Raw genomic sequence first — 27,112 nt, 5'->3', positions numbered from 1 at the left:
CATTGACCCTGTGTAAGGGGCAGTGCATAGCTGTGTCACCCCAGAATCACTCTACAGAAGGACTTGTCTTTCCCTGCTCTCTCCTTGCCCCAGCAGGGGATAGTAATTTGCTATAGACCCGTACCAGTAGCAAATTACTGCCCCAACACCTCATGCTGGCCAGTGCATTCAAGAATGACAGAGCCAAATCTTTGCTCCCTCTCCACCTCTCCCTACCCACCTGCTTGAGGAGAGAGTAGCAGGGGCTTAGCTGCCACTTGCCTCTGAGCCCAAGGTCCAGGGCAGGCATGCAGACACGTGGGGATGAGGCACTCCTACTGCCACTTATGCCCCATGTGCAGGCCCCTAGCCTAGGCCCCAGTCTGCGTCTTCGAATATTGACTTTGACATTCCCTCTTCCATTGCTGATGGAATGTACTGCACAGACTAAAATGATAGTTCTGTAATGAGGAGTGCAGCCCTGAGACATGACTATGTTCAGTCACGAAAAAAGAAGAGCAAAATGGGAAACTGATTATGCTTACTAGTACTCAGAATGGTCACAATACTGTGACCTTGGGTACAGCCTCTTGAGATGACAGGGGGAATGGTAAAACAAGAAGTCATAATCTAATGTTCGGGGGCACTTGAAATCAGAATGTGAAATAGACACCACGAAAGGGGGTTCAAGCAGTGTTTAAAATTCTCTGTATTGAGAAGTTTGGTACTAGACAAAGCTGATTGTTTAAGGTCAGGGAGATGAACGTGGAGTGGCCATCTGGTATTTTGCTGGTGATAAATAACGCTAAAGTCTTTGATCCTCCTACAAATTTAATTCTTTATCCTTAGACATCCCATCCCATCGGAGCCCTGATTTACAGCCAGAGTGGTGCGCTGTGCTTCAGCCGCCTTAACAGGATTTGCAGGGACAATTCCCATTGTGTATGTGGCCTTTTGTACTATTCTTTTAAGAGAAGCATTCTTCAGCACTATAACGTAGACACTACAAACAAGTGCCTTGTACCTGGTAAGCTGACATCTTGTTTGAACTTCAAATGAGAGTGTAAAGCTCACATTTCAGGAGCAACCATTAAACACAGTCACAAGTGCTACATCATTATGTTAGGAGGTAAAGCAAACAAGGATCAACTGATTAATGAAGACACAGCTTTCCAATTGAAGAGACCCTTCTCTCCCCAGAATGTACATTTATATATGTATAACCCCCATTTCTTTTTCTTATTTCAGGACGTTCAGCCAAAAACACTTATTGTTGTAATTACAGCTGCTGTTTCTACTTATGCCCTACTATCACCATTCCACAACACTGTCTAGCATATTCTTTATTCAGCACATTCCCCCAGAAGCTGCTTGTTTGAAAAGATTATTCAAAAGACTAGGTCAGCCAAAGGAGAACCTATAGGTCTTAAAATGTTGTTGTGCATCTCCTCCTATTTTCCTAACCCTTTAGTCCCCGTTCTTGATACACCTCTTTTGAAGGAAGCACTTCCGCTGTGCTGCAATGGTACTGATCAACATGTTCAAATTGATTTCAGGTAGCACCCCACTCACCTGCTAGTTCCATCAAGGTCCCCCTGCTCTGACCCACTAGACCCCTCCCCTTTCCTCCCAGATCCAAGAATCCCTGACTTTCAGCCCTCCCTGTCTCACTAGCATACTGGCCAACATTTTCAAACTACTTTCAGGGAGCATTCTACCCCTCCACTCCCCCAGTCCCACCAGATACCCCCACTGCATCCTTCCACTCCCCCTCCACATCCCCTTAGCCTCACTGCCCCTGCTCCAGCCCCACCAACACCCCCACTGCCACACTCTTGCTCCCCCACTCATACCTCCATTCAGTCTCCCTGTCCCCCACCCAGGTCCTTGTACCCTGGAGCACACACAGTGAGGCAAGCAGAATTACAGGACCCTGCCCTGGCCAGGCTATAATGAGCTCATCCATAGGCGGCCTTTGGGGAGACAGGCCCACAGTTACACCCAGGGAAGCAGAGACAAGACATTCACTCTTGTCAGGGTATTTGCAGCGGAACAGAACCATGCAGGCCTCCCTTCTCCCTGCTGTGCCCAGTCCTGGGACAGGAGAGGATGTTAGCCCTCCTCTTGCACCTAAAGGCCTGGGGAGAATGGGGCATGATCCCCCCTGCCTAATCTACAACCTCCCTGCTGTGCTGAGTCCCAAGATGAGTGGGAATGTTCCCCTCTCTGAACCTGTCATTCACCCCCTCTCTGCTGCAGCCAAGGCCTGGGGAAAAAGGGGCATGAACCCCTCCTTGACATATTGTCCAGCCACAACTTTGCACTGCTTCAGCTCTGCATCACCATCACACCAAATCTACCTCCCTGCCCTGCCATTGGCTGCCAAGCCCAGCCAACCCGCCCCTCTTGCAAAAGCAGAGCAGACGTCAGCCTTATTACCCACAATCTTGTGCATCAGCTGCACATGTGCCTCAGCCTCTCTCGCTGACTCAGGGAGAGGAAGACTGATATGTGTGTGTGTGGCTAACGCACAAGATGCTGGGCAATGTAGTTTTATGAGGGCGACAACATTATTCAATCAGGAGTTGGGAGTTTTTTGGTCCAAATGGGAGCCTCCCTGACATACTGGGAGAGTCAGTCAGTCTGGCTGCAACCCTTTCTTTTTCCAGAGCCTTCTCCTTGTCTAGCTCCACACTTCCTATTCTGGGCTTGTTTCTTTACTCCCTGCCCTCCATCCCACCAATCCTCAGCTATGGATGGCCAGCATGATGCCATAGCTCCTCTACTACATAACTGCAGTTGCTAGGTGTGGGCTGGTTGGGCAGTCCGCAGAGTCTTCCTGCCTGCTTGGGCATTCCCACTGCAGCTTGTTTGCCTTCTTCCTGCAAATACCGTTGCACCTCAGACCCAGGCTTGTGTGGGCCTGTTGATTAATACTGCTCTGATTGCTTTGGATGTGCAGATCCTGCAGAAAATGTTGTGTGTACTGGAGAAAATTGCTGTTTCTTTTAATGACTGGCTGTAGCCATCAGGTATTGTTTAAGAGAAGTTTTTTGTAGGGTGAAACAATTTTCCTATTGCCATACTGTAACTGAGCTCCCTGGCCTGGAATCCTCTGCTAAGCCATAAGCCCCTATTGTGCCCTCCTCCTCTGTACCTTTTTCCCCTGCGGTCCTGCAATGCCAGTCTGGCCAATGTCACCAGCTTCCCCCTAGGAGAAAAGAGAAAAGCAACAGATTCATATAAATGAGTAGAAAGGAGCAATTCTAACAATGGCTGTGCTAGGGGTCAGCGGTTAGACCTGACAGCACTTCAGACAGGAAACATTCCACTAGCTCAGGTAGCCCTGTCATACCCAGATTTCTTTTAGGAGTTTCAGAGCAATGAGGTGACTTCCTATTTCTACACTACCCATGGGCTACGGGACTAAAAAGTGAATGGGTGGTATGAACTGGGACCAATGGGTCATCTCTTAACTGCACTGTGAATGGAACTAGTCCTAAGTGTCCTAAACATCCTCTGCTATCAGATGTGGTTTGAGGGCTGCTAGTTCTCTAGGCAGGAACACAGCAGGAAAGGAGGTTCCGAGTCTTGATACACAATGTTCACCCTGTCCCAGCTGCTATCTATGGCACCAGCTGCTGGCAGTGATTCTGAGGGACTGTTTGCTTACAGACACTATAGGGAAATCATTTGAACACAGGTAGGGTTTTTTCCCCAGGAAATGCAGTTCATAAATTTTCTGACCTTCAGCATTTAAAATAACAAACTAAAGAACTCTGCAGGAGCTGGCTAGCTTATGAAATCTCCACAGTGCATAATTACAGCCAAGTGCAGACAAATGCAAACTTCAACCCCTTCCTAAATACCCTGAGCTAGGTACATTCTCATGCAAAAAGGAAACACAGACTCGTTTGGAGGAAAGAGACACACCTTTGGTCCTGGAGGCCCAGGTAGTCCCGGGGGTCCGGGTTCCCCTTTACCTCCCCCGAGTGAATTGCCAGCATCTCCCTTCTCTCCCTGGTTCAACAAGGAATAATCAACCATCAGTTAAATCAATTTCTCATTCTGTAACTTCACCAGCCAGGCTGTGGTTTTGGGGTCGGGGGAAGCAGGACAAGGTTTGGCTGCAGGGTGCTACTGAAGAACCTGGCTACATTTTACTTAGTTGTTTACTGGTGAATTTTAGAGCTGAGAACTGGAGACTGATAAAACTGGCTAGAGAGGGGTTCTCCCCGTGTCACTGCATCTGGAGTTGCAGCCCCTTCTGTTATTGAACTTCTCTGCTTGTACACAGTTCTGCCAATGCCGTTCATGCCTGACTCCCCACGTGAGGAGACATACTCACACTGGCTCTCGTCGATATGGAATGTAGCCATGGAATCACGAGCAGTGGGAGGAGCTAAGCTCCCTGAGTGCCCACCTAGTATCTGATGGGCACACACTCAGGGAGCTTAGCCCCTCCCACTGCTTGTGCTGCCATGGCTACACTCTGTGTTTAGCATGCTAGATCTATGAGAGCTTGTGTGAATATGTCTCCCTCGAGCTGGGAACTGGAGCCCCAGCTCCAAGTGTAGGCACGCCCTTAGTCAGCAGCGTGTTGGCAACATTTAAACAAGGGGCTCCCTCAAACATTCTCCACCTCAGTCAGTGATACACGTGACATGGCTTGAAAAACACCTCCAACCCTCCCACCATCATGCACAAAATCTATTCATTCCCTACTCTTCCTCCAGCCCCAATCCATCAGTCTTTTCAGCCCCACTCCTGTTGACCTGCTGGCACCTCTCCATCAACTCATCTGACAGCTTTGGAGACTGAAATCCTTTCTGTGGTCACAAAACAGATACAGCCTTGGCAGTACCAGCACAGGCTTCCCCACGTTGCTCTGCCACTGTGTCTCAGTCCTTTTCTATAGTGGCCATTTTAATAGTGCAATAGGCCAGCCCATTCAGTTCATTGGCTCTCTGCTGAAGAGTTAGTACCAGCTGTAATTGCATTTGGGGGCATGTGTGTGACATGCACTGGGAGCTGTACAGAAACCACCCTCTCATTTTATATACAGCATCAAATAGCCATTGGATGGTAAGGAGCATTTTAGTCGTCACTGATCTGGACAGGATTTGTGAGCTTGCATCCTAAAGATGAAAGGATTTGTATTCTCCTGTCAGTCCCCTAAACCACTCATTCCTCCTATTCTGTAGACCAAGTTTATCACTGTCACAGGCAGCTGTGTCTCTAGTGCCATCAATGGAGTTGCACCCAGTTAGACCAGCAATATGTTTGACCCCACATGTTTTATTTCTGGTTGGATCCCAGTGTTTTGTTTGGGCTGAAATAAATCACATTTTCACACTAGGTAGCTGGGTATTTTTTAAAAAAGCTACATAACAAAATGAAAATAAGGCGATTAATCTAAATCAATGGGATCCTGCTGCTCTTGGGACTGGTCTTGAAACTGCCAGTTTGCAGGGATTGTAGAGGGGGGTACCACAAAGGTAAGGTGAGAAATGTGCTGTGTTCATCCTGTCGACATAAAATTAATTCCCTCTCCTCAGTGGAACTGGCCATGGAATCATGTTCATATTATCTGCATAGCCTGACACTTTCCCACCTCTAGGGTGGAGTGCAGGTGATAGCATTCAGTGTATTTGTGTGTTTGCACATATATGTGTAAGTGGGTACGCAAGCACATGTGCGTACAGTTTAGGTAATTGTGTACATGTGAGGGAAATGGGATGAAAAGTGTGGCAAAAATCAGAGAACATTACACACCTTCTGTCCTAGGAATCCAGGAAGTCCAGGATCACCAGCTCTTCCCTTCTCCCCCTGTTGGTGAAAGGCAGAAATGGTCAGGGGGTAGCTTTAACGGCTTCCATTACTTGTGGGATCAGTGAAAGTGCTACTGAATCCTCAGAACTCATCTGATACAATACAGCAAACATTCCTAAAACTCTTCTTTTCCCACTGGGACACCCGTTTAAGAGGCAGCCAAGGCTTTCTCCCTGCCTTCAGTATCTGCTTAACTGTGTCATCATTTTCTCTTATCTCTGACATCTTTTCACCTTATGTTTTAGAAAGCCAGTATGTGCCACTGTCTGTTCCTTTCTATGAGACTCTTAGCATTAAAAGGCCACTGTACTGCTACCAAATTAAAGGTCATTTTGAACTTTAAAACCTGCACTTTGATTATGTATTTTCTTCCTTGTTCTAACAGCCAAAACTCAACAAACTCATTGCAGATGGGCACTGCTTGGTGTTAATTCTTTGCCACCTGCACATATGCTCCTTCTGTAGAACACATGGGTTGTTGCTAGTCCCTTTCGTGCAGCAAATGAATGTTTGAAAGTGAATGCAAGATACAAATGGTCACATGGAATCAAGAGAGACATGTCAATTGTCAGAGCTCATTTAAGTAAATGGAACTGTGACCATTTACACTCTTTGAGGAACTGCTCAATTAAGTGTAAATGACTGAAAGCATCTTAGGGCCTGATCCTTGACAAGAGGCTGAGTGTTCGAAGGTGCAGGGAATATGAAACTGGGCCCTCTGTGCATGCCAAATATCAGGCCATATCTTGTGTAAAAGTTCAAAAACTTGTAATTGAATAGCATTGTGCAGCACTGCTCGATAGTGCAACAATGCCCCAGATTGTCTGAGGGGCACGTACCGAAATAACTCTTTTCATATTGGTTCTGAAAGACATTCCTGCTCCTGCTGCTGCCACCTAACTCTTCTGAATATAACTACAGCCGATGAGCTTGAAGGGCATCCTGACAGCATTCCTCCAAAGGAATCAAACTCACTGTACTGTAAGGGAATCTCAGAGATACTCATATACCCTTTGTTCGACCTTTAGATATTTTCTGTTTGTTCATCTCCTAGTACATTGATAATAACAAATCCTCTTCTCAATCACCAGGCTCTAAAGAATTAGTGCATCTTCTCCTTTAGCAGCCAAACTCTAAAGTGCTCAGTGCTGATGAAGAGGAGTGAAAACAGGAAAAGGGAAAATTACAAGGTCAGAAGAGGACCAGATAGGCCATCCTTGTCATGACCCCTAAGCAATCGAGACCCCAGCAAGAGGAGTAGTCTGACTGAACTGAGTTGCGAGAGGTATAATCAGATTCTGGATAAATTCCACACTGAAATTTAATCCATGCCACATGCCACCCCATGGCTGTTTTTGTGAAGTGACTTAGTTTAGCTTGCAGTCATATCTTTTGTGTGCCTGAAGCCACCAGTACAAGGCATATCTCTTAGAATTTTTGTGCCACAATTGGCTCACTTACTGTCTTATAAGTTCTGATTAAGATCCTGTTCTAGTCTGTCCACAGGGTGCAAACTGTAAACCAAACCCTTATCTCCAGCATTTCCATACGTGATGAGCTGCTTGTACAACAGGCTCTATTTAGACAGCTGACAGGGTTTTGGTTGCTCTAGTTTACAATCATTTTAGTCTCCAAGAGAATGTCTCTAGTACAATAACACTTACCACTAGAGAAAAGATATTTTCCTTCCTGTAATTGTTAGTTCTCCAAAGTTAGCAATTTTTATAGATGATGATGATGACTATGATTTTTTTACTACGGTTTTTACTATGATTAGTCCCTATTTCCCCAATCTTTTCCCCCCAATAGCATTGGATAATATTTGGTTTTAGATTTATTTAAACTCTTTAATTTGTCAAAGAGTAACTCACACATGAACACTTACTTGACTGTATTTCTCAATAGCATACAGGTACATGGAATCTCTTTTAAGGTGGGTTAACTCAGAAATTTGGTCTATAGAGACTTTTAAAGTATTTATACGGGACCCTAGCCCACAATAGCCCATGGCTCTCTTACAATAACAAAATCAAAAGAAAAATTATAGGTAAGGAATTTATTTTTCCTTGCATGCATGGCTGAGATATTTTAATCTCTTAGAAAGACACGTATATGAATTTCAACAGAGTTCAAGGACTGACATCTAACATGCAAGGTGCCTGCAAAAGTGTTCTGAGAAGGGGCATGCACTGTATGGCTCTACAGGAATTAATTAAAAGAAAACTATCCTTGTTCTAGACAACTCTGCATCCCACCTAAGATAGGACAGTTATCTATTTTACAAGACACTCTGACCTCCAGCTCAGTGTAAGTGCTCTGTAGCCTTTCATCCTTGTTAGAACATGTACCTTGCAACCACAAGCTAATGATTTTCTCCTTGGAAAAGCAAGAAGGGCAATGTGCTGGATTTTGTTTCTTAAGGAAAAGTTTGAATTATTGGCCATCTCTAGGATGTCAGAATCTTATGATCTCCAGCCATGTCACTGTTCATAGTAATCCACTGAGTCAAAGTGGAACACCCCAGTAAAGGGAAGCTGCTCTTATGGATGCAGACACATTATATCGTGTGGGGAAAAGTTCACTGAGAACCTAAAGAGCAGACAACAGAAGTCAATCGTTTTAAAAAACTGAGCGCTCATTAGAAACAGCCATGGGTAACACCCCAATTCAAAGAGGAATGAACATACTCTCAGTCCCTTCCTATTTAAGGGACACATTTTCAATAAGGTGATATCCTTTTCATGGGCATGATTTGCACCTGCAAAATTTGTACTCCTAATTCAGTCATGAGTGCAAACGGGGTACTTCCACCAATACTTACCAGAGCGCAATCACAAAGCAGGTGTTTAGAAGTGCAGATGCTCTGATTTCTACTGGTAATTAATTTGGCATCTGTACAACAGGAGGTGGGCCTTGGCCCATCTGGATATATGCATTACACACAAAATCAGGCATTCGGACTTGTTAAATAATTGCATTTGTTTGAATAGCAAGGGGCTTTTATGCCTCTTCGGCAGAAGGAATACTAATTGGATGCAAGGATTTTATCTCCTTTTCAGGATAATCAAAATAGTACTTTCTCCTGAATAATCCAGTGCTCCAGACTCCTCTGACTCCAGCACTCTGCTCCTGTTATGTGCTCAGCATATCTGCTTTTCATTGTAGTCCAAGAATCAGGATCAGCATTCATGTGCTGTAGTGAGAGGAGGACCTACAGAGAACATTCTGAGGTGCATACACGTTCATTAAGACATCCTGATTCCGGGTATTCAGATTCCTCATAATTTATTATTGCTGTAATCAAAAGGTACAAAACCTTTCTCAAGAGAATGTTAATGCTCAGTACTTCATTCCCTTCCCAGAACGCACTAATTCCCCCTTTGGGTTGGTCTTTCTGTTTCTTGCAAGGAGGAACATACAAAGCACTTTTCATCAATGAGATGAGAGCATCGGCAATGGGATAAGAGCATTCCACCACACACATGGAACTGTAGTGCAAAGCAGACCCACTTTAGCCATGCCTTTAAGGGAGGAGCAGGCCAGCACAGCAGTGCTAAGAAATCACATCCAAACACACATTGTCCTACCCTCTGTCCCCTTTTCCCTGGCAAACCTGGGGGGCCCATCATCCCTGCAACTCCAGGTTCTCCCTTGTTGGTAAGAAAAGAGACAGAGAATACATCTGTTATATGGCTAGCGGTCTCCACACTCTACAACATAACACTACAAACCTGATCAAAGCTAAAACAAGAGGAGCCAGCTGCTCAGTTGTCTGAATTTGCTGCCAAGTGAAAGAAATTCAGGGGTGTTTTTGTACAATTTTTACTATTTTACACATATTGATAGGAGGGGGCATGAAACATGGGACCAATTTATACAGCATCTGCCAAAAGTGCAGGAGTGCATCCCCAGCAGTTCCCTCTGCAGCACTGGCATGTCCCTGGAAGTGCTGGTGGAGAGAGGTAGCCAAGGGGAACAGGGAGAGAATATACTCTCCAGTAATAGCAGCTTGCCACATAGTCTAAGGGCCAAAGAAGAAAAGAAAGAGAATAGCAGGGGAATATCCCCCGCAGACACAAGCACTGAGTGAGTAGGGAGGGAAGGGGACAGAAGATAGTCTAATTACAATGTGGAAATCTCTTTCAAACATGCCTCTCTTCTTTTAGGGAGAAATGCAACTCTGCTTTTCTGAAGCAGAGATGGCATTTTACAGAGGACACCAGGAAACTCCTTATAATTATAAGCTCCTGTAAACAAAATATAGGAAATGCAGATTTGCAATGATTATTCCTTTAAGAGCAATAGTTTTCTCCTGGATTCCCTGGCTTGCCCTGCATGAGGAAAAGATGGAAAAATATACAGTGAGAAGGAAAGAGAATAGAGGGGGTGGCCAACCCACTTCTAGATAAAAAAAGAGAAGGGTCATTTAAGAAGGCAGCAAGCCAAAGCTGTGCTTTAGTTTGATTTCAGTTTGAATTTAGATTTGTGGAAATAGGGGTATAAGGTCAAATTTAAAGACATATTGCAGACTTGGTTTTTCTTTTCTCTTGGTTATTCTTGTACATGGATATTGTTGTTTTTATCCTAATTTTGAAGACATATGGTACAGCCCATAGGCCAAAAGTGCCATTAATAAAAGGGAGGTAAATGACCATTTTGAGTTGTTCCCTAAGAAATAGTTTCCTAGACCTCCTGTTTAAAGGGCATGTCCCAAGGGTCCTACCAAGAAGTGTGGAATAGTCCCACCAGCTCTCTCACAAGTTCAGAAAGCTTCTAGTGGTGAGTCACATTGTTCCTGAGCTGCTACTTGTACAGCTGTTGCTGGCCCTAGGGGATTCTGCGGCTATTGTTATTACTAATTATTTGTATTACAGTAGCATCCAAAGGTAGCCATCACAATTGGTGCCCTGTTGTGCTGGGCCTTGGACAATCATGGAATCTTGGTGGTGGCAGTTATACCAGCCAAAGGGAGTGGGAGAGAGAGCCTTCACCAGCAGTCGAGAACAGTGCTTGTTGCTTCCAAGGTTTTTTAGGCCCATGGACAGAGCATTCCATTGTTGCTTGGTATCAGTCAGTGGGTTTTGGAACTCACCTGGGCTGTTTCAAGCCAGCTGATCTGGCTATACCTATCTTTCTAGGTTTTTATAAGGCTGCCTGTCACTGTGAAATCTGAGCACTGAGCATATTCTAATGCAGAAATCTATCTGGTTCCAAGGTAGTGGAGAAACAGAGATATTGGTTGAAAAGGTGGATATAATAATAATAATAATTAATAATAATTTTGTTTATTAGGAAATAAATGGAAGCAATGGAAATAGGGAGGTTCAAGTACTGTTAAGAATGGGGTTTGAGAGGAGCTGAAACCAAGAGAGGACCGTTGTCTCACAGAAAGTGAACTGAGGGACTAAGAGAACCGAAGTCTTCTTACAGTCAGGCCTGGAACAAGTATAGTTTAGCTGACCAATCCAAGAAGGGATCAGTCATTCTCCCACTGGAGTTAGCATTTTGCTATAACATAGACAGGCCCTAGCCTCTCCCTGATAAAAGGGATAGCCATTTTCTATATCTGTTTTGGCTTGAGCTTTCCCCTTTCCATATTGGCAGGAAAATGAATGTATGTCTCCATTTTCTTTTAATCCACGGCTTTCCTACCGTGAACTAATGGCCATCAGTCTAAGGCTGGAGGTTTCATCTCCTCTCATGGCCCTTGTCCTCTTTCTTATCCGTGATCTGTCCTAAGAGGCTGCATTTTAATGTAAAACTGACCTTCATCCCTGCAGTAGCCATTCCAGGAACCCCCTGGCAGAGAGAGAGAGGACAGATGAGAACACTTGGTTTGAAATGAAGTAAATATAAATATATATTCTTAAAAAAAAATCAGCCAAGTAGGAACTTTAAATAATCGATGTTTTTCCTTTTCCAAAGTTCAGAAGAGACATTGTAACACAGTAGCTACCACACACATCCATCCTGGTTCCCCAAACCAGGAGAGTCATTAAAATTACCTTCCCTATAGTCGTGCCTATGCTATCCAGAATAGCAAGGAGGGTGTACCACCACAGAAAGACATCACTGGCTCAACTCGCACAGAGGAAACAATTTATCTCTTCCCCCAGATTTAGGTGTGCTACTTCTAGTGAAGTTGAACCCATGACCCCATGGGAGCAGTGTTGCGAAATGGATGAAGGAGACAATGTGAGGACCAAACACCTTGTTAAATGTTTGAATCCAGATTTTTATTAAAAAAGAGTCCCTGAACAAAATGTCCAATGACAACAGAAAGAGAAAATGTTCTTGGTCTTGTTAACCATCATCATTCTGTTTTACCACAGAAGACATAAACTTGAGTATCAGATTTGCAGAGGAAATCTTTGAAGCCAGCTATCACCAGCAAAAAGACTCTCAAGCACTCAGATTCTTACGTCGTTCTGCACAGCAGAACAAAACACCACCAACAAATTATGGATTTGAGTCCCGCCCCGGAAACTGAGATGGTTGTTTATTGGGCCCTTGGGGCAGGTGCTCCTGTGGATACGATTATATTTCCCTCAGTGGCAATGGTGCAAAAGCAAAACTTCAGCATCACTCCCTTGCTCAGACTAGATATTTTTGTTTTCTAAGTGTTAGTACTAGTTAGATCCTTGTGAAAATGTTCAGTTATGAAAGAAAACATGAGGAGTAATGACAATCTAGGAAACGAGGGGGGGGAGAATGAGATGAAGCAGGGTTAGAAAGTAGCTAACAGGAAGGTTTGGGGAACTTAACGTAGCAGATGAGAAGCAAAAAAGAAGGATGAGAATGAGTTCATAACTGGAAAGAGCTTGGAAAAATTCAAACAAGGAGAAGTGTGAAGCAGGGGAAGGGCAGGATCATACCTCTCAACTTTCTGAAACAGAAATCAGGGACAAAGCTAAAAAACACAAGGACAGAAGATGGAAATCAGGGATTCTATGTAATAAAAGGGGAAAAAGCATTCAGAAATGTATCAGAGGTGAGTAGTTTTTAGTAAATATGGGCCCGAGTCATGAAAGGGATCATGTACAGATCATGTTTGGGAGTTAGATTTTACTGAACTGATGCTATTCCTATTCCTTATTTTTCTACTTTAAAATTGTAATGAATAAGTCTAGTGATCTTTTCCAATATTAATTTCAATCCTGTAACACATACACACACTGGCTCTGATTCACCACTGCATTCTCCATTTTTATACTGGTGTAACTCCACTGATTTCCATGGAATAACACATACCTGAAACTGGAGTTGGCAGAGGTAAATTGGGCCACTAGATACATGTTCACAATTTATAAAGTGCTGATATCTTACCAATACTAATTAGTGGTAATTCTCACTAGAATAAAGTATTACAGGTCTGATCCTGGGAGGTGCTGATCTCAGTGGAATAAAGGACACTCAGCATCTTGCAGGATTAGACCTCAAAATGGGAATTAGCATTGGGAATAGGCATGTGGTTTCTTCAGTAAAACTTTTCTCCCCTGTTATCCCTTTGATAAATTAGACCCTATGCTTTGCATTTTAGAAGCGGAAAGAAAATGATAGAGAAAGTGAGAAGAATCATTGTAGAAACCAAATTGGGGCCAGCCCTGAAACTCAGGGACAGTTGAGAGGTATGGGCAGGGTCAGGTGGACAAAGCTCACTCCATTCCTTGCAGGGTACCTTAGCTCCATGTTTTCCTGGCAGCCCTGGCATGCCCCTCTCCCCCTGGAAATGGAACGAGAAACAAAGTTGAGAGGGACAAGCATGAGATGAGTCTTCAGGAGGGTCTGTGTTGATGATCACTAAAGCAGTGGTGGACATTACATTGCACAAAATGTCAAGAAGTTCTTGTCAAGGAGGCCAGAACCTCCTTACCCCGACTCCTGCTTTTATTTTCAACAAGACAGTTTCTCTTAGTCAGAGCTTCTCTTGTTGGGTACCTCCTAGCACCTGGATGGAACCAGAAGGACTGCATTGCCATGTTCTGTCTCAAAATGTTACTCCCATTACTGTGGTAGGACAATGTGAGATAAATTGTTTTGTTACATCAGTGATATAAACGAGAGCAGAACTATGAGAGCCTTATGTTTAAACCTTGCATCTGCTGCCCTGAAGAGCTTTCTAACACCCAGTGCCAGCTCCTGAGCAGCACATGGGTATGGAAACCATTTCTTTATTTCCATTGTAGGATCAGTACAGTGTACACATCACAATATCTCTGGGCAGAAAATTCAGAATGCGGTATGCAAAATACACTGATCAGTATCCCTATAATTATGTAGATTTACCCCAGGACAAAGATACACCTAAAGCCTATAATCTCCACCTCAGGCAAAAGCTGGGGCAGACAAAAACGCCTTGCTTATACCCGGAAGGTCAACAGACGTGGGCTTTGTCGGATCAAAATGTGTTGATGGGTGCTTCTTTCTACTTTTGCAGAGCTGGCAGGTCTGCTCTGTCTGAGGTGGATTCTCTGGGATGTCAAGTAGTTCAAGGTCCTCAGGCTCAGATTTTTAACGGTATCTATGTGTTGCTCTGCTCAGGCAGACTTATATTGGTAAAACTGCATCGCTTAGAGGTGTGAAAAATCCACACTCCTGAGTGACATAGTTATACTGACAGCGCTTTGTCAATAGGAAACCTTCTCCCATCGACATAGCTACCACTTCTCATGGAGGTGAATTAACTATGCCGACGGAAGAAACTCTCCTGCAGTTGTAGTAGTGTCTTCACTAAAACGCTACAGTGGTGTTGGCAAAGCTTATGTCACTCAGGGGTGTGAAAAAAGCACACCCCGACTGAGTGACGTAAGTGTCGCCAGCATAAGTGGTAGTGTGTAAAGTGCTATGTCAGCGGGAAAGTTTCTCCCATCAACATAGCAACTCCCGCTCATTGGAGGTGGTTTAATTATGTCGATGGTGGAGCTCCCTCCTGTCAGCATAGAGCAGCTACATAAGCAATCTTACCGTGATGCAGCTGCATCAGTACAGCTGTGTTACTGTAAGGTCTCCTGTGTAGACATAGCCTTGGTCTCTTTTTCAAAAATGACGTAGGCACTTAGGAGCCAGATTATTAAAGGTATTTAGGCACCTACCCTCACTGATTTCTAAGAGAATAAGGCATGTATATACATTTAAAAATGTGGCCCTTAAGAGCTCGTCACTTCTGAAAAATGAGATATAGGTTCCTAAGTCACTTAGGCCTTGCAGCACGGAGTGGAGCAGTGCCTAAATGCCTTCAAAAATCTGGGCCTCAGCCTGGCTTTCATGCTCCCACGTACATGCTAGCATTTTCACTATTTGTTGAGATTCAGCGTCCTAATCTGCAACATTGCAATTCTAAGGGGCTTGTTACAGGCAGAAATTAACCTCCACCTGCCTTATAAAAGAGCCTGGAGCAGCTACAGAAAACAGACTGCCCCTGCCTTAAAGAGCCCTCTATCTAAAAAGATAAGAAAGCCAAAAGGTGGGAGGGAAAACAGGCACAGGGAGGTAAAGTAACTTAACCAAAGTCACCCAGTTGGTCATGGGGAGAGCCAGGAATAGTACCGACCACATATCTTGAATTGTACCTCAGTGCCCTATCCACTAGCTTACACTGCCTCTTAACAGCCTGGGTGGTAACTGTGAAATTCAGCCCACACTTCTGCATCCCAGACATCAAGACAGTCTATGTAGCTTTAATATTCACTACATAGCTGATATTGTTTGTGATACATGAGACACACACTGGATATGGATATTAGCACTCCTACCCCCAAGACAAAAACTGGAAGGAAGTGAGTTTGCAATCATTGACATAGGATTCATGTATGGTCTATGGGTCACAAGTGATGTAGCAAGGTGTCCACAGCCAGCAGAAGGCTCAGGGAATTAAAGTTTTAATTAAACAATGCCATTTTCATGTACAACTAACAGTTAATGCGGGAAAGGAAATGTCTCTCATGACATAAGCTTTTCGACAATGTGTAAAGAGTTGTCACTTTGGATGGGCTATCACCAGCAGGAGAGTGAATTTGTGTGGGGGGGTGGAGGGTGAGAAAACCTGGATTTGTGCTGGAAATGGCCCAACCTGATGCTCACTTTAGATAAGCTATTACCAGCAGGACAGTGGGGTGGGAGGAGGTATTGTTTCATATTCTCTGTGTGTATATAAAGTCTGCTGCAGTTTCCACGGTATGCATCCAATGAAGTGAGCTGTAGCTCACGAAAGCTCATGGTCAAATAAATTGGTTAGTCTCTAAGGTGCCACAAGTACTCCTTTTCTTTTTGTTTCTTCAGATGTAATCTGGATTTGAAGAACTGCACTGACACCAGACTTCTCTTAACACTCCAGCAGAGGGCAGTGCAAGACCTCAGTCTAAGGACCAGAATTTCCAATAATGTGTTTTAGTGCCATCCACTAGCAATGCCTCCTCCTGCTTTCCTCACCCATCTTCAGGCCACAAGTTGTATGGAGCTTCAATGTTTCTAATGGTGAAATCTGAAACCGCCCTCAGATCAGTAGCGGATCAGAAATCCCAGATTAGCAAGCTGCCTATTGCTGGTGTTCAATGAGCCGACCACATTCACAGACAGTGGTGAAGCTCTTATTTAACTCTCTCAGTATCTCCCTCAAAGGTACTATTTGATGTTTTATTCAGCAGAATGTTCAGTGTTGCATTAACCTATTGGTATAGCTGGAAATTTCCAGGTGGGCCCAAGCGTTTAAAATATGCTGATCAGTATTAGTATTGCTTGCAACTATGGGTATGTCTACACTGCAATTAAAAACCCATGGGTGGCCAATACCAGCCAGAGGTGAAAGTAGGCCTGTATGGGCCAGTATGGTGTACCGGTAAGAAGTGGCCACTGGTACAGGCCCGTACACAGCCCATGTTAACATCGCTGCCCTTTTTGCTCCCTCCAGGGCTGTCGGGGGGGAGGGGGGGGCGACAAAAGGGGAAGCTGCCCCAGGGCCTGGCAATTTAAAAGTGCACAGTGGCAGCTGGAGCCCCGGGCCCTTTGAATTGCCACCGGAGCCCCGGGCAGCACAGGCCGGGCAGCGCTGAAGGACTGGCTGGGGGAGGCTGACCCCCAGCCTCGCCCCCTTCTGCCCCAGGCTTTGCCCCTTTGGGGGCCCAGAGCTGGGCCCCCGTACTGGTCAGATTTTTAAGTTACTTTCACCCCTGATACCAGCTGACTCGGGCTCACGGGGCTCAGGCTAAGGGGCTGTTTAACTGTGGTGTAGATGTTTGGGCACAGCCTGGAGCCCAGGCTCTTGGAGCCTGTGAGGTGGGAGGGTCCCAGAGCTTGGGCTGCAGCCAGACCCCGAACGTCTACACTGCAGTTAAAGAGCCCCTTAGCCTGAGCCCTGTGAGCCGGAGTCAGCCGTGAATGTCTAATTGCAATGGAGACACTCTCTATGTGACAGCGCTGAATTGGCTGTACCCATTATCCAAATGGGCCTCTTTAAGTAGCTTGCATGCCATTCTTGAGCATATTAACCTCAAACTTCTGCATATTAACTCACAGAGGGACCCTGGGGAACTGAAGACAGCTATAAAACCAAGGAAAGAGGAAATTCATAAAAGCAGAAAAATAATTTTTTTACCATCCTCTTTTCATTTCCTTACTGCTCATCTGTCGTTTTAGTTTCCAGATTCAACACTTGATATTTAATTAAGCCACCGCAAGAAACTAGTGTGATATGGGGCCAAGTCCCAGAAAAGTACAAAGCAGTGGGTGTTCAGTGTGAATAAAATACTCTATTATAGACTAGATCCTCCACACCCACTCTTCTGAAACAGAGAGATCACAGTGGAAATAACTACCAACCCTCTAAAGTGCAATACACATGAATGGTAATATATATCAATGCAAGAAACTTTACTGATGCAATAATAAGGATGCACAGTTAAATTTAAAATAGGATATGTAAAAATTTAAGTTTCTACAGCAACACTAACATGGTCACCTTGCTCATATAAATATTTTCTGTTCCTGTTTTTCTGGCTAAATAAGACATTTAGTAATAACACTTTGCTCTTATGTAGTGCTTTTTATCCATAAAGCTCAAAGTACTTTACAAAGGAAGTAAGTTTCATTATCCCCACTTTGGGGATGAGGAAACTACAGCACAGAGAAGTGTGGTGACTTGCCAAAGGTCACAGAGCAGATAAGTGGCAGTGCTGGGAACAGAAAACAGGTCTCTTAATGCCAAACACCATGCTCTGTCTAATGGGCAACACTGCCTCCCTGTAGTCTTTATGTCATACTGTATATCCTATAAAATATACAGGATGTGCAATGAGGTAGCAAGAACCTTAACTTTTGTATTTCCTGAATTAAAAAAATGTTAACTATGTAATTTTAACATTCCATTAGCCTCTGGATATTTGTTCCCTTTGTGTATTCAGTCAGCTCTGCCAACTGATGTGGCGAAAATAAGATTCTTTCCTGTTGTCAGCCCTGCAAAACCAACCCAGCTCTGGGAGAGTGAACTGGATTCTTTTCTGGCTGCTCATCACCAACAGAATTGTTAACTGAGCTCCAACTACAGGACTACGTGGGCAAACCCACTGTCTTCAAATTATGCCCTCAATCATACCTGAAGGCAATAGGTCCATGCAGGTATAACTAAGGGTCTAATTAAAGAGGAATGAAGTTATTATACACATGCACCTAAGAGCAACATTGGCCTGCAGAATCTTTATGACTGGCAATTGTGCCCAGGTCAGAAATAACCCAGTTCACTTTCAGATCCCAGGTTTGCAAGGCTAGTAGTTAGACGTTTTTATTTATTTATTTTATTTTGTAAATTGACCACACTTGATCTGGAATCCATTGAAATGTGATAAGTGTGGAAGCCCACAATACCATTTTACAATTCCCCAAATGTTACTTGTCTCATATAAATGTGGCATTATATCCCATGAAAGACAGGACACTCGTCACAGCAGGAGTTTAAACAAATGGATTGCAGCTTTTCTCATGGGCACAGAAAGTACTTGCTTGCCTTTTTTGGCAGATCTACCCTTCCTTCCCTTGCCTTTAATGTTACCAGGCTAAACACACTGAGGGTATCCCTAATAATGGAGAGTGCCAGATTCTGATTAGTTTTCTGGCAGTGTTGGGTTGTAATAATGAACCCCTAATTAAAACAAAGAAAACACTTCAAGCTTGGATCCTTGTTCAGGAGACAGAAAATTATGTGCTTATTGGCTTCCTTGCCTGTAGCAGTTGCTTTCTACTCTTCCTAGTCTCCTGCCTCTGGGAATGAGGAATAACCATTTAAAATAATTTTAAGGAACTTCCTAAAATAGATCATTTAAGTTAAACAGAATTTGACAGGAAAATATATATGCAAAGAGCCAGATCCTGGTCTTATCAGCACCACTGATAAAACTTGTATTGACTTTAATGGGGCTAACATTTAGCCCAGTGCCATGGAAGCCTGAGGGGGAAGAGGCAAAGTGAGACACCCAGATTCTGCAATAAACAGTGTAAGTTGTGGGAATGGAAAGTGAGAGAAGGTAAAATGTAATTAGGAACAAATGTTCAGTATGCAACCAGCTACAAAAAAGGAGCCTAAACGGTCATTTTTAAAGAGTCGACAAATTAACAATATCCTGGGCAAATTCTGATAACGAGAGTCCAACTGTGACACCAGCTACTTCTGCACAACCCTGTCACCGTTAATGAGGTTGCACACGTTTAACTCGGAGCAGAATGGTTTGAAGGGGAAAACAGCAAAGGCCTTCCCAAGTCCCATATAATCTTCTTTTGTAAAGAAAATACCTAGAAAGAAGCCACTCCAGGGAGGACAAACACATGCACTGTCTGAACGTGCATTGGTTGCTGATTTACTGCTAGTTTGGGATCTTACGCTCTGCTGTTATTCTTATTCCTCTGCATGGGGAAATAAGAGAACCCAGAACAAAGTGAGAATGGCAGTAACAAGGAAGAGTCTTAATAAACAGGGATACATTGCACCTGGGATGGGAAGGTGGCCCTTTAGAACATGTATTGATGATCCCATTCCAAAATGTGTTGCTGGAGGGGTTGGGGGGAAGGGGGGGGTTTGCTCAAACCTCAGGAACCTGGCTTGAATAAGGATCACAAGAGCAAGGATACATTTCCTGGCTCACAGTTATCCATTGCTTTCCAATGTAAAATGTGGAGGTTGCATCTGTGAATGTGTGTGTGAGTAACTGACCAAGAGAGATCACTGGACAGGTTTGAAGAAGATTTCCTTTTTATGGCACAAAAGTAAATAACATATTGGTTTGCTGTAAAATGTAAATGACGAGAGAGAAAGGTTACCACATTTCTCTCTCCATTCCATGCAGTCTGCCTTAGACTAGCAGCTACCACTCCCGTCCCCCTCCTTGTCTCTGTTGCTGTCCGACATACATCAAGGAAATGGGAAGGAGAGTTTGTGATAAGCCCCTAGAATCGCAATACAAGACAGGCAAGCGATCAATGCAATTAAAGTTGATAAAGGGGATTAGAATGTTTGAGAGGCTGTCTCAGATTTGTCATCTGTTATTGAGGGGTTATTTTAGTCTGGAGTTGGAACCAGGCAATTTTGGTTTTGGTTCCAGAAACTGAATCAAAGGCCTATTAATCCATGTACTTAGAGTGCCTGAGGAACAGGTGACTGATAGCAGTGACAGAAGTGAATAAAAACAGGCTTGGGACTTGGATTCTACTTATAGCATTTTTCCTCATTTAGGACCATATACTGCCCTCAGTCATCCACAATTCATTCTACCTATTAGTTTAAAGAGAAAGCATACAGTTGTTCAGAACCCAGTAATTTCGTAGCTCTTAAAACCCATCTTCTGTTGGTCTGATTCTGCTCTCATTTACATAAGTGCAAATCAGGACTAAGTCCATCAAAGTTAATGAAATTACACCAGTGTAAGAATGGATGTGTGGACAGATCTTGGATTACATGCAGGTGTTGTTTATGAGTATGATCTGCATAAAGCAATGATTTAGAAGATTTATTCGGTGGTACTCTAGTTGATCTTAAAAGGAAGATCATCTGTTGCTGTAATATACAACTATTAAATGGAGATCCCAGATCCCTCAAGAAGATCTCTTTAAACTCATTCTAACACACAAGAGTATAGTTGAAAGGAACCTTTAGTGCATTAGAATGATAATCCCCCACAAAGGAAAAATTTATATGGATGCATTTGTGGCATGATTAATTCAATGTATTTCACATAATAAATATTTTAAATATATATGTCAGAGTTAATATATGTAAAATATTACAAAACAGGCCTTTTCTCATTATATTTAAAATATATGGTATGACACAATATGCTTTGACTGTCATGAAAATGGCCAATATTGTAAAGTTTTAAACAGTCTGTACTGAGTAATATATTTTTAAAATGTCAGCACAATAAATTTTAATCAAATAGATAACATATGGACATAAAACCATGTTAGCTTGTAAAAAGAGCTGTCCAGCCTAGAAACAGAGGGAGACTGAAAGAATAGTGCCAAACCTCAGCCTCAGAGTTGCAGAGCTTGAGTAGATTTGATGTGTCAGCTAACCAGACTTTATGAGGAAACCCCAGCCCATCCCTTCAAATACAGAGATGTAACAAATCATTAGTAAACTTCATAGAGAAATTCTTTGGTAAGAATCAAATTCCACCAAGTGGCTAAAGACAGCTTGTATTGCATGTACATAAAAGAACCAGGACATGGCGTGTCTGCTTGTGATTAATCACAGCCCATATGTATATTCCATTAAATATCCAACAGGTCTCTCTGAGGCCCAGCTCCCGATTACAATACAGTGTTCTGAACAGCAACTTGTCTCTTAAAATATGGTAGAAAACCATCTTTCCCATGCCTACCTTCATGCCAGTGTCCCCCTTTTCACCCTGTACAAGGAGAACAAAGATAGAGGGGAAACAGAGATAGACATATTGAACAAAAAGAGAAAAACAGTATAATCTTAATAGCAATGACAATAGAAAGTAATTGATAGAGCTTAGCTCATGAGACATGCATGCTGTAGCCGCCAAGTAATGACTGAAGGATAAAGCACAATGACTGTAGCATCTCAGGGTCTGACTTCAGTTCATCCCTGCACACCGATGCAAGACAATGTGTAGAGGAGAAATGGGTGCATGAGAATGTTCTATACACACTTAGGTGATCAGCGTCTATGACATTCATAAGTATCCATAGGAGGCATTGACTGGGATTTTTAAAAGAGCCAAAGGGAGTTAGGTACCTACATCCAGCTAACTTTTAATGGGAGTTGGGTGCCTCATTACCTGAGGCCCCTTTGAAAATCCAAGGCATTGTCACTCAAACACCTCCAGTATCCAAAGCCAGAGGTTACGTAAAGGAGCAGCTCCACTAACTGCCAAATCTGTCATGTTCCAGCAGAAGATAATGGTCTATGCACATACAAGTCATTACATTACAACATCTACAAGTGACAGAGCACATTGGAGCCTGGCCCTGGTTCCAGAGAGCAAGGAATCATTCTTGCCTCAAGGCCAGTCACTAACAATTGTCCAGGCCCCATCTACAAAAACAACTCTGGATCTTGTAAGTCATCTAGACAGAGTGTGCAAAGAATCTATTGAGTCTATCTAGACATTTATATCACATTGCTTACCATATCTGAGACTGTATCACACCCCCATATACTTGTGTTTCTGTAAAAGGTGCACATGTCTGGGTGGCAATAAGTTGCATAAGCAGATGGAGGTACTGACCAGCTAGAATTTTTAGTTTAATGGTTACCTTGGGGCCAAAAGGTCCAGGAAGGCCAGGTGCACCTGGTAGGCCAGCCTCACCCACCTCACCCTGAGAAGAGAAGCAAAATGGAGGGAGAGGCAAACACAGACAGAAGGAAGAAAAGGGGCCTTCAGTATACCAAGAAATATTAACAAAGATGTGGGAGGGATGACAGAGAACAGTCCCATAATACATGTGGCAACATAACCTTCTTACCCTGCCCTGAGAGAGATGCTGCTTAGCAAGAAGCAAAGAGAGATGGAACACAGAAGCCAGTTCCTCACAAATAGCCTGATCTCATCAGTATTTAGGTGCTATGAACACGTATTCCAATCCTCATATAATACATTTTATCCATGGCTGAAGTGACCATATATCCATGTGTCCAGGTTTTTCACAACTTAGTGTCCCAGGAACTTCTTTTGGGTTGCCTGAAAAATCCTGGTTTTTCATTTCATCAGTCATCATGTTGGGTTGCTGGTTTTTAATAACTAGAAAATGTTTGTTGAGGCCGTATTGCTACATTTAGTAGAATTTCCCATGCGTTTACCAGGAACAAAAAATCTAGTGGTGCAAGAATTCAATGTGATGAAGCGTTTGGAGCAAGATAATGACTACTTGAGTGTAGAGAGTATCAAAGCTGTTCTTTTTGCTCAAAGTGAATGTTAATGACACTGGTTTGATGTTCAGTTATAAACTCATTCAGAATGCTGAGTTACTGGAAAAAACCCTCCATTCTGAGAAACACACCTGTGGTGCTGTTGAGTCAGAAGCTAGCAGTAGTGACACCAGCGCATCTTGAAAAAAATTTTTTTTGCCTTTTGCCTGGGTATTTTTTGACCCTAAAACATGTTGCCACAAAAGTATCCTGGTTTTTAAATTTGAAGATATAGTCACCACATCCCTCGTATCACAAAGCTACCTTCAATACAAAAAAAATCAAAATGGAGGGAGAGATTTCTCCAAATCCTGAGTCTGCCCATTAGATAAGGGCAGTATAGAAGTTTCTGCTTCCTTTCATTTCTGACTCAGTGGGGAGGACTTTCTCCTCTGTGTTCATTCAATCCTGTGTTTCCTGCACACTTCCCCATTAATGGATCCCAGACCTGGGATCACCCTTCTCACAGTATGAAAGGAATTCAGCCCCCTTGCTTGATAAATAAATCAACCAGATTAACTGCCATGCATAGGAAAAGATCCGGGTACAAACACCCACTAATATGCCATATCAGTGACATCCTCAGCACATTTGAAGGTTAAGAAGCCTTCTGAATGTCGCAAAGAGAAGGATGAATGGTTAATGAGAAAACCGACAGTTTGCTGAAAGAAGAAGCAGTAAATTTTGTGTGTGTCTGCAGGAATGGACTGTGGTCCACAGGGGCTATAATTTTCATTTCCTGACATAACAAAAACTTCTCAGTTTATGCAGAACTAATTAAAAAGCTCTCAGGTCTTGCCACTTCACCCACAGAGCACCCATAAAAGAACGTATAGATAACACAGCACGTACAACTGTCGGCTGTTGGAAATACTCACTTTCCTTTTCTCACTCCCTCATCCTCCTTGTCAATATTTATCCCCCCTTTATCCTCTTTCATTTCATTCTCCCCCTCTCTGTCTGTCCTTTAAACTCTCTGGGAGGATTCAGCGCTGCTGGGGCAGGGCTAGCCATGTCCTAGGATGGGATTTAACCTTGGGGGAAGGCAGACAGTGTTTCCCCAGGAGAGTATCTTTAATGCTCTGTTGGAGCTTCATCAGAATCCAGCTGCCTGGGAATGAGTTGAATGAGTATATTCCCCTGGCACCCCGGCTATGCACCATCTCTGGTCAGCACCATCTCATTTTAGGGCTGCTCTGGCCACTTCGGTGCCCCATAACATATGGGGAGTGCAAATGCCTTGCACTGGGACAACCACCCTTTGGGCAGACCTTTCAATGCTAGAGATCCACAGCCCTGGGTAATACCAGCTTCTTTCTGGTAACCTATGGCTGAATCAAACCTTCCATCATTTAGACTGGAGAACGATACATACTGGGGGAATGTAAATGCCATAGCTTGTTCCAACCCCCATTCAGACTGGGTGGATGGAGAGGAAGGATGTCCGCGCATGGGTGCACAAAATAAATTTCAGCCAGGAAGAAGTGAATCTATAGGGGAGCTTACAGCTTTTCCTGCCTCAGCCTCTTCTAGAAGAAACTGCTGCAGGGAAGTAGGTAGGCGTAGTGGTTACTGGGGAGTTGAAACTATCTTCAGTACTCGGCTCGCTTAGAAGGAGTCACTGCAGGAAATGGTAGAGGAATGCTGGCTATGGGGGAGGTCAGAGTTCCTCCATACCCAGCTTCTGCCAGCAAGTCACTCGTTGCAGGAAATGATGGAAGACCTCTGGCTGTGTGTGTATGAATGTGTGTGGCAAGGATGGCATCTCTCTGCTATTACACTCCCACCAGACTCTGGTTCACCATAATGCATTTTAAGATACTTGATCATCCAGTTGCTTTGCGCATCTCAGAAGTTTACCTCCCTCTCTTACCTTCCTCCCATGGTATCCTTGAATTCCAGGGTCTCCCTGCAAAAATCAAAATGAAGACAAGCCGATGAGGCTAGGCTGAAAAGGGGAAAATCCCTGTCCTTTGCCCTGTGCAGATGTAGGAAGAAAAATAGGACACTGAGGTGAAATGCTCCCTTGTGCAGAGAACCACAATGAGGCCTAAACACCATTTAAGTCCCCCTCGAGCTTGCAAAACAGGGCATATGTCTTGTCTGAGTCCAATGCACAGGAGTGAGTTTTACCCTGCATGAATTCCAACATAATAGGAAAGCTGCACCACACACTGCAAGGCACACCGTTTGGTTTTGCTTTCAATTTACACAGTTAATCTGCCCTAACACGGCTTAATCTTAGAGCTCTGTCTGAAGAGTCTCAGGGAAAGCAAATTGGGGACTTTTGCAGGCAAAAGAAATCTCACATTTTTTCAGTGACATTTCATAAGTTTGGCAAGTAAAAATGGGAAATTTGACAAAATGAGCAACATGGCTACAAAATAAATTCACAAAATGTGGTAAATGTTCTATGGTAAAGTCCGGCAAAGACATGGCTTGCATTTTTTTTTTATTTTTTTTTTGCAATATTTCCTGATGACGACCTCCTCACTCAGACAAAACTTCCATTGACAACAATAAGCCAGGAGTCTTGGAATGGGCCCTTAGGAAGATGTTTCAGTCTGGTCATGAACTTTTTCAGAAATATTATGAAGCAACCCTCCTTTCCTCCCCCTTCCCCACCTCTCCACAATGATCACGTCCAGCTTTGCTCAGATCCATGCTAAGGGTTTTAAACTTCTTTTCCTTGTTTTTGCTTACAGGTGATGAAAAATATCTCACCTTTGGTCCAGGGGGTCCAGGTAAACCCTGTAGATAAAATAAGAACACATTCTGAGGTAGGGAAAACTGCAAATATCTAGAGAACTGGGGTGGGGGTAACTTTTTTTTCTACTGGGACATCAATCACTGCCTAGTTTGATTTTAAAGAGTTCATCACTTTAAAATGTCACTGCAAAAATGATTCAAAAATGATTCAAAAATGATTCAAATATCAAAAACGATATTTTTCTTGCCTATCTTTAGCTCATTCCCAGCTCACTGTCTGTATATGCACTGGAGAAACAAAACCATCAAAACTGGAAACTGGTAGTATTCAATAAATGGGTAGTCTCTTCCTTACCCAGCTAGGTGATCTCAAAGGAGTTAAGGGAGGGAGAGAGTTGATATGGACTACCTGTCCTTTAGAATACATTGCGGAATAACAGAAAGATCCTTTCTTCATGGTGGAATGTGCTATTATTAGATCTCAAATAGAGCTGTTCTTTTCTTCATTAAAAAGGAAATCTACCTGTGTGGCATGCTACACGTCTGAAAGTGCTCTTTAGGGGCAGGAAGCATGGGTTTTATTGAACATGGATTTCTTTGACTTGCCTAGTAGTGGGAATATGTTAATAAGACTTTCAGAAGGAAGGACACCAGTAGTTGTGCTAAATTAGAAATAGCCATTCAATCTGCACACATATGAAGCACCAGATACTATACATACCATATAAATATTAATATCTAAAAGTTCCATATGGCAGCTGCCCTTATGATATACACAATCCAAATAAGAAAGATGGAACAGACACCCCACATATGTTCTACGGCCTGAATTTACAGTATTTTTGCCTGTTTATGACCATTCAGACAGCTACTTTGGGTTAAAAGGTCAAAAGCGGGGATTTTCCAAGTCTTGAGTCTTCTGCTTGTAGATCACATGCACAGAGAGGCTTCTCTTTCCTCTGTTGACTGCATGTCCCTTTTCTCAAGCAGGTTTGAAACAGCTATTATAAACATTTCAGAATGCAAGGATCTTTATTTCCTAAGTACTAGGATGTCCGGCATGCCCAGCATGCCATGCTCCTCATTGTTAGACACAGGAATTGAGTAGTTGTTTCGTGTGCTACTAAGGAGATAGCAGGTAATAGGCTGTACATCTTCAACCATTACAGAGGCTTC

General features: G+C 43.3%; 1 protein-coding gene across 1 annotated transcript in view; it reads right to left on the bottom strand.

The window, feature by feature from the left end:
* Nucleotides 1–27,112, bottom strand: part of COL13A1 (collagen type XIII alpha 1 chain) — a 100,959-nt gene that overhangs the window by 30,625 nt on the left and 43,222 nt on the right. The window contains exons 15-24 of the mRNA XM_048858108.2: nucleotides 25,952–25,978; nucleotides 25,101–25,136; nucleotides 22,576–22,638; nucleotides 21,672–21,698; nucleotides 13,490–13,534; nucleotides 11,578–11,610; nucleotides 9,399–9,461; nucleotides 5,755–5,808; nucleotides 3,913–3,999; nucleotides 3,137–3,190 (exon numbers count right to left, since the gene is read on the bottom strand). Coding sequence (XP_048714065.1) covers nucleotides 3,137–3,190; nucleotides 3,913–3,999; nucleotides 5,755–5,808; nucleotides 9,399–9,461; nucleotides 11,578–11,610; nucleotides 13,490–13,534; nucleotides 21,672–21,698; nucleotides 22,576–22,638; nucleotides 25,101–25,136; nucleotides 25,952–25,978 — 489 coding nt within the window. The remainder of the gene's footprint in view (nucleotides 1–3,136; nucleotides 3,191–3,912; nucleotides 4,000–5,754; nucleotides 5,809–9,398; nucleotides 9,462–11,577; nucleotides 11,611–13,489; nucleotides 13,535–21,671; nucleotides 21,699–22,575; nucleotides 22,639–25,100; nucleotides 25,137–25,951; nucleotides 25,979–27,112) is intronic.

This window comes from Caretta caretta, chromosome 7, assembly GCF_965140235.1.
Source record: "Caretta caretta isolate rCarCar2 chromosome 7, rCarCar1.hap1, whole genome shotgun sequence".
Classification (NCBI taxonomy): Eukaryota; Metazoa; Chordata; order Testudines; family Cheloniidae; genus Caretta; species Caretta caretta.
This window is presented reverse-complemented; position numbering and strand designations above follow the sequence as displayed.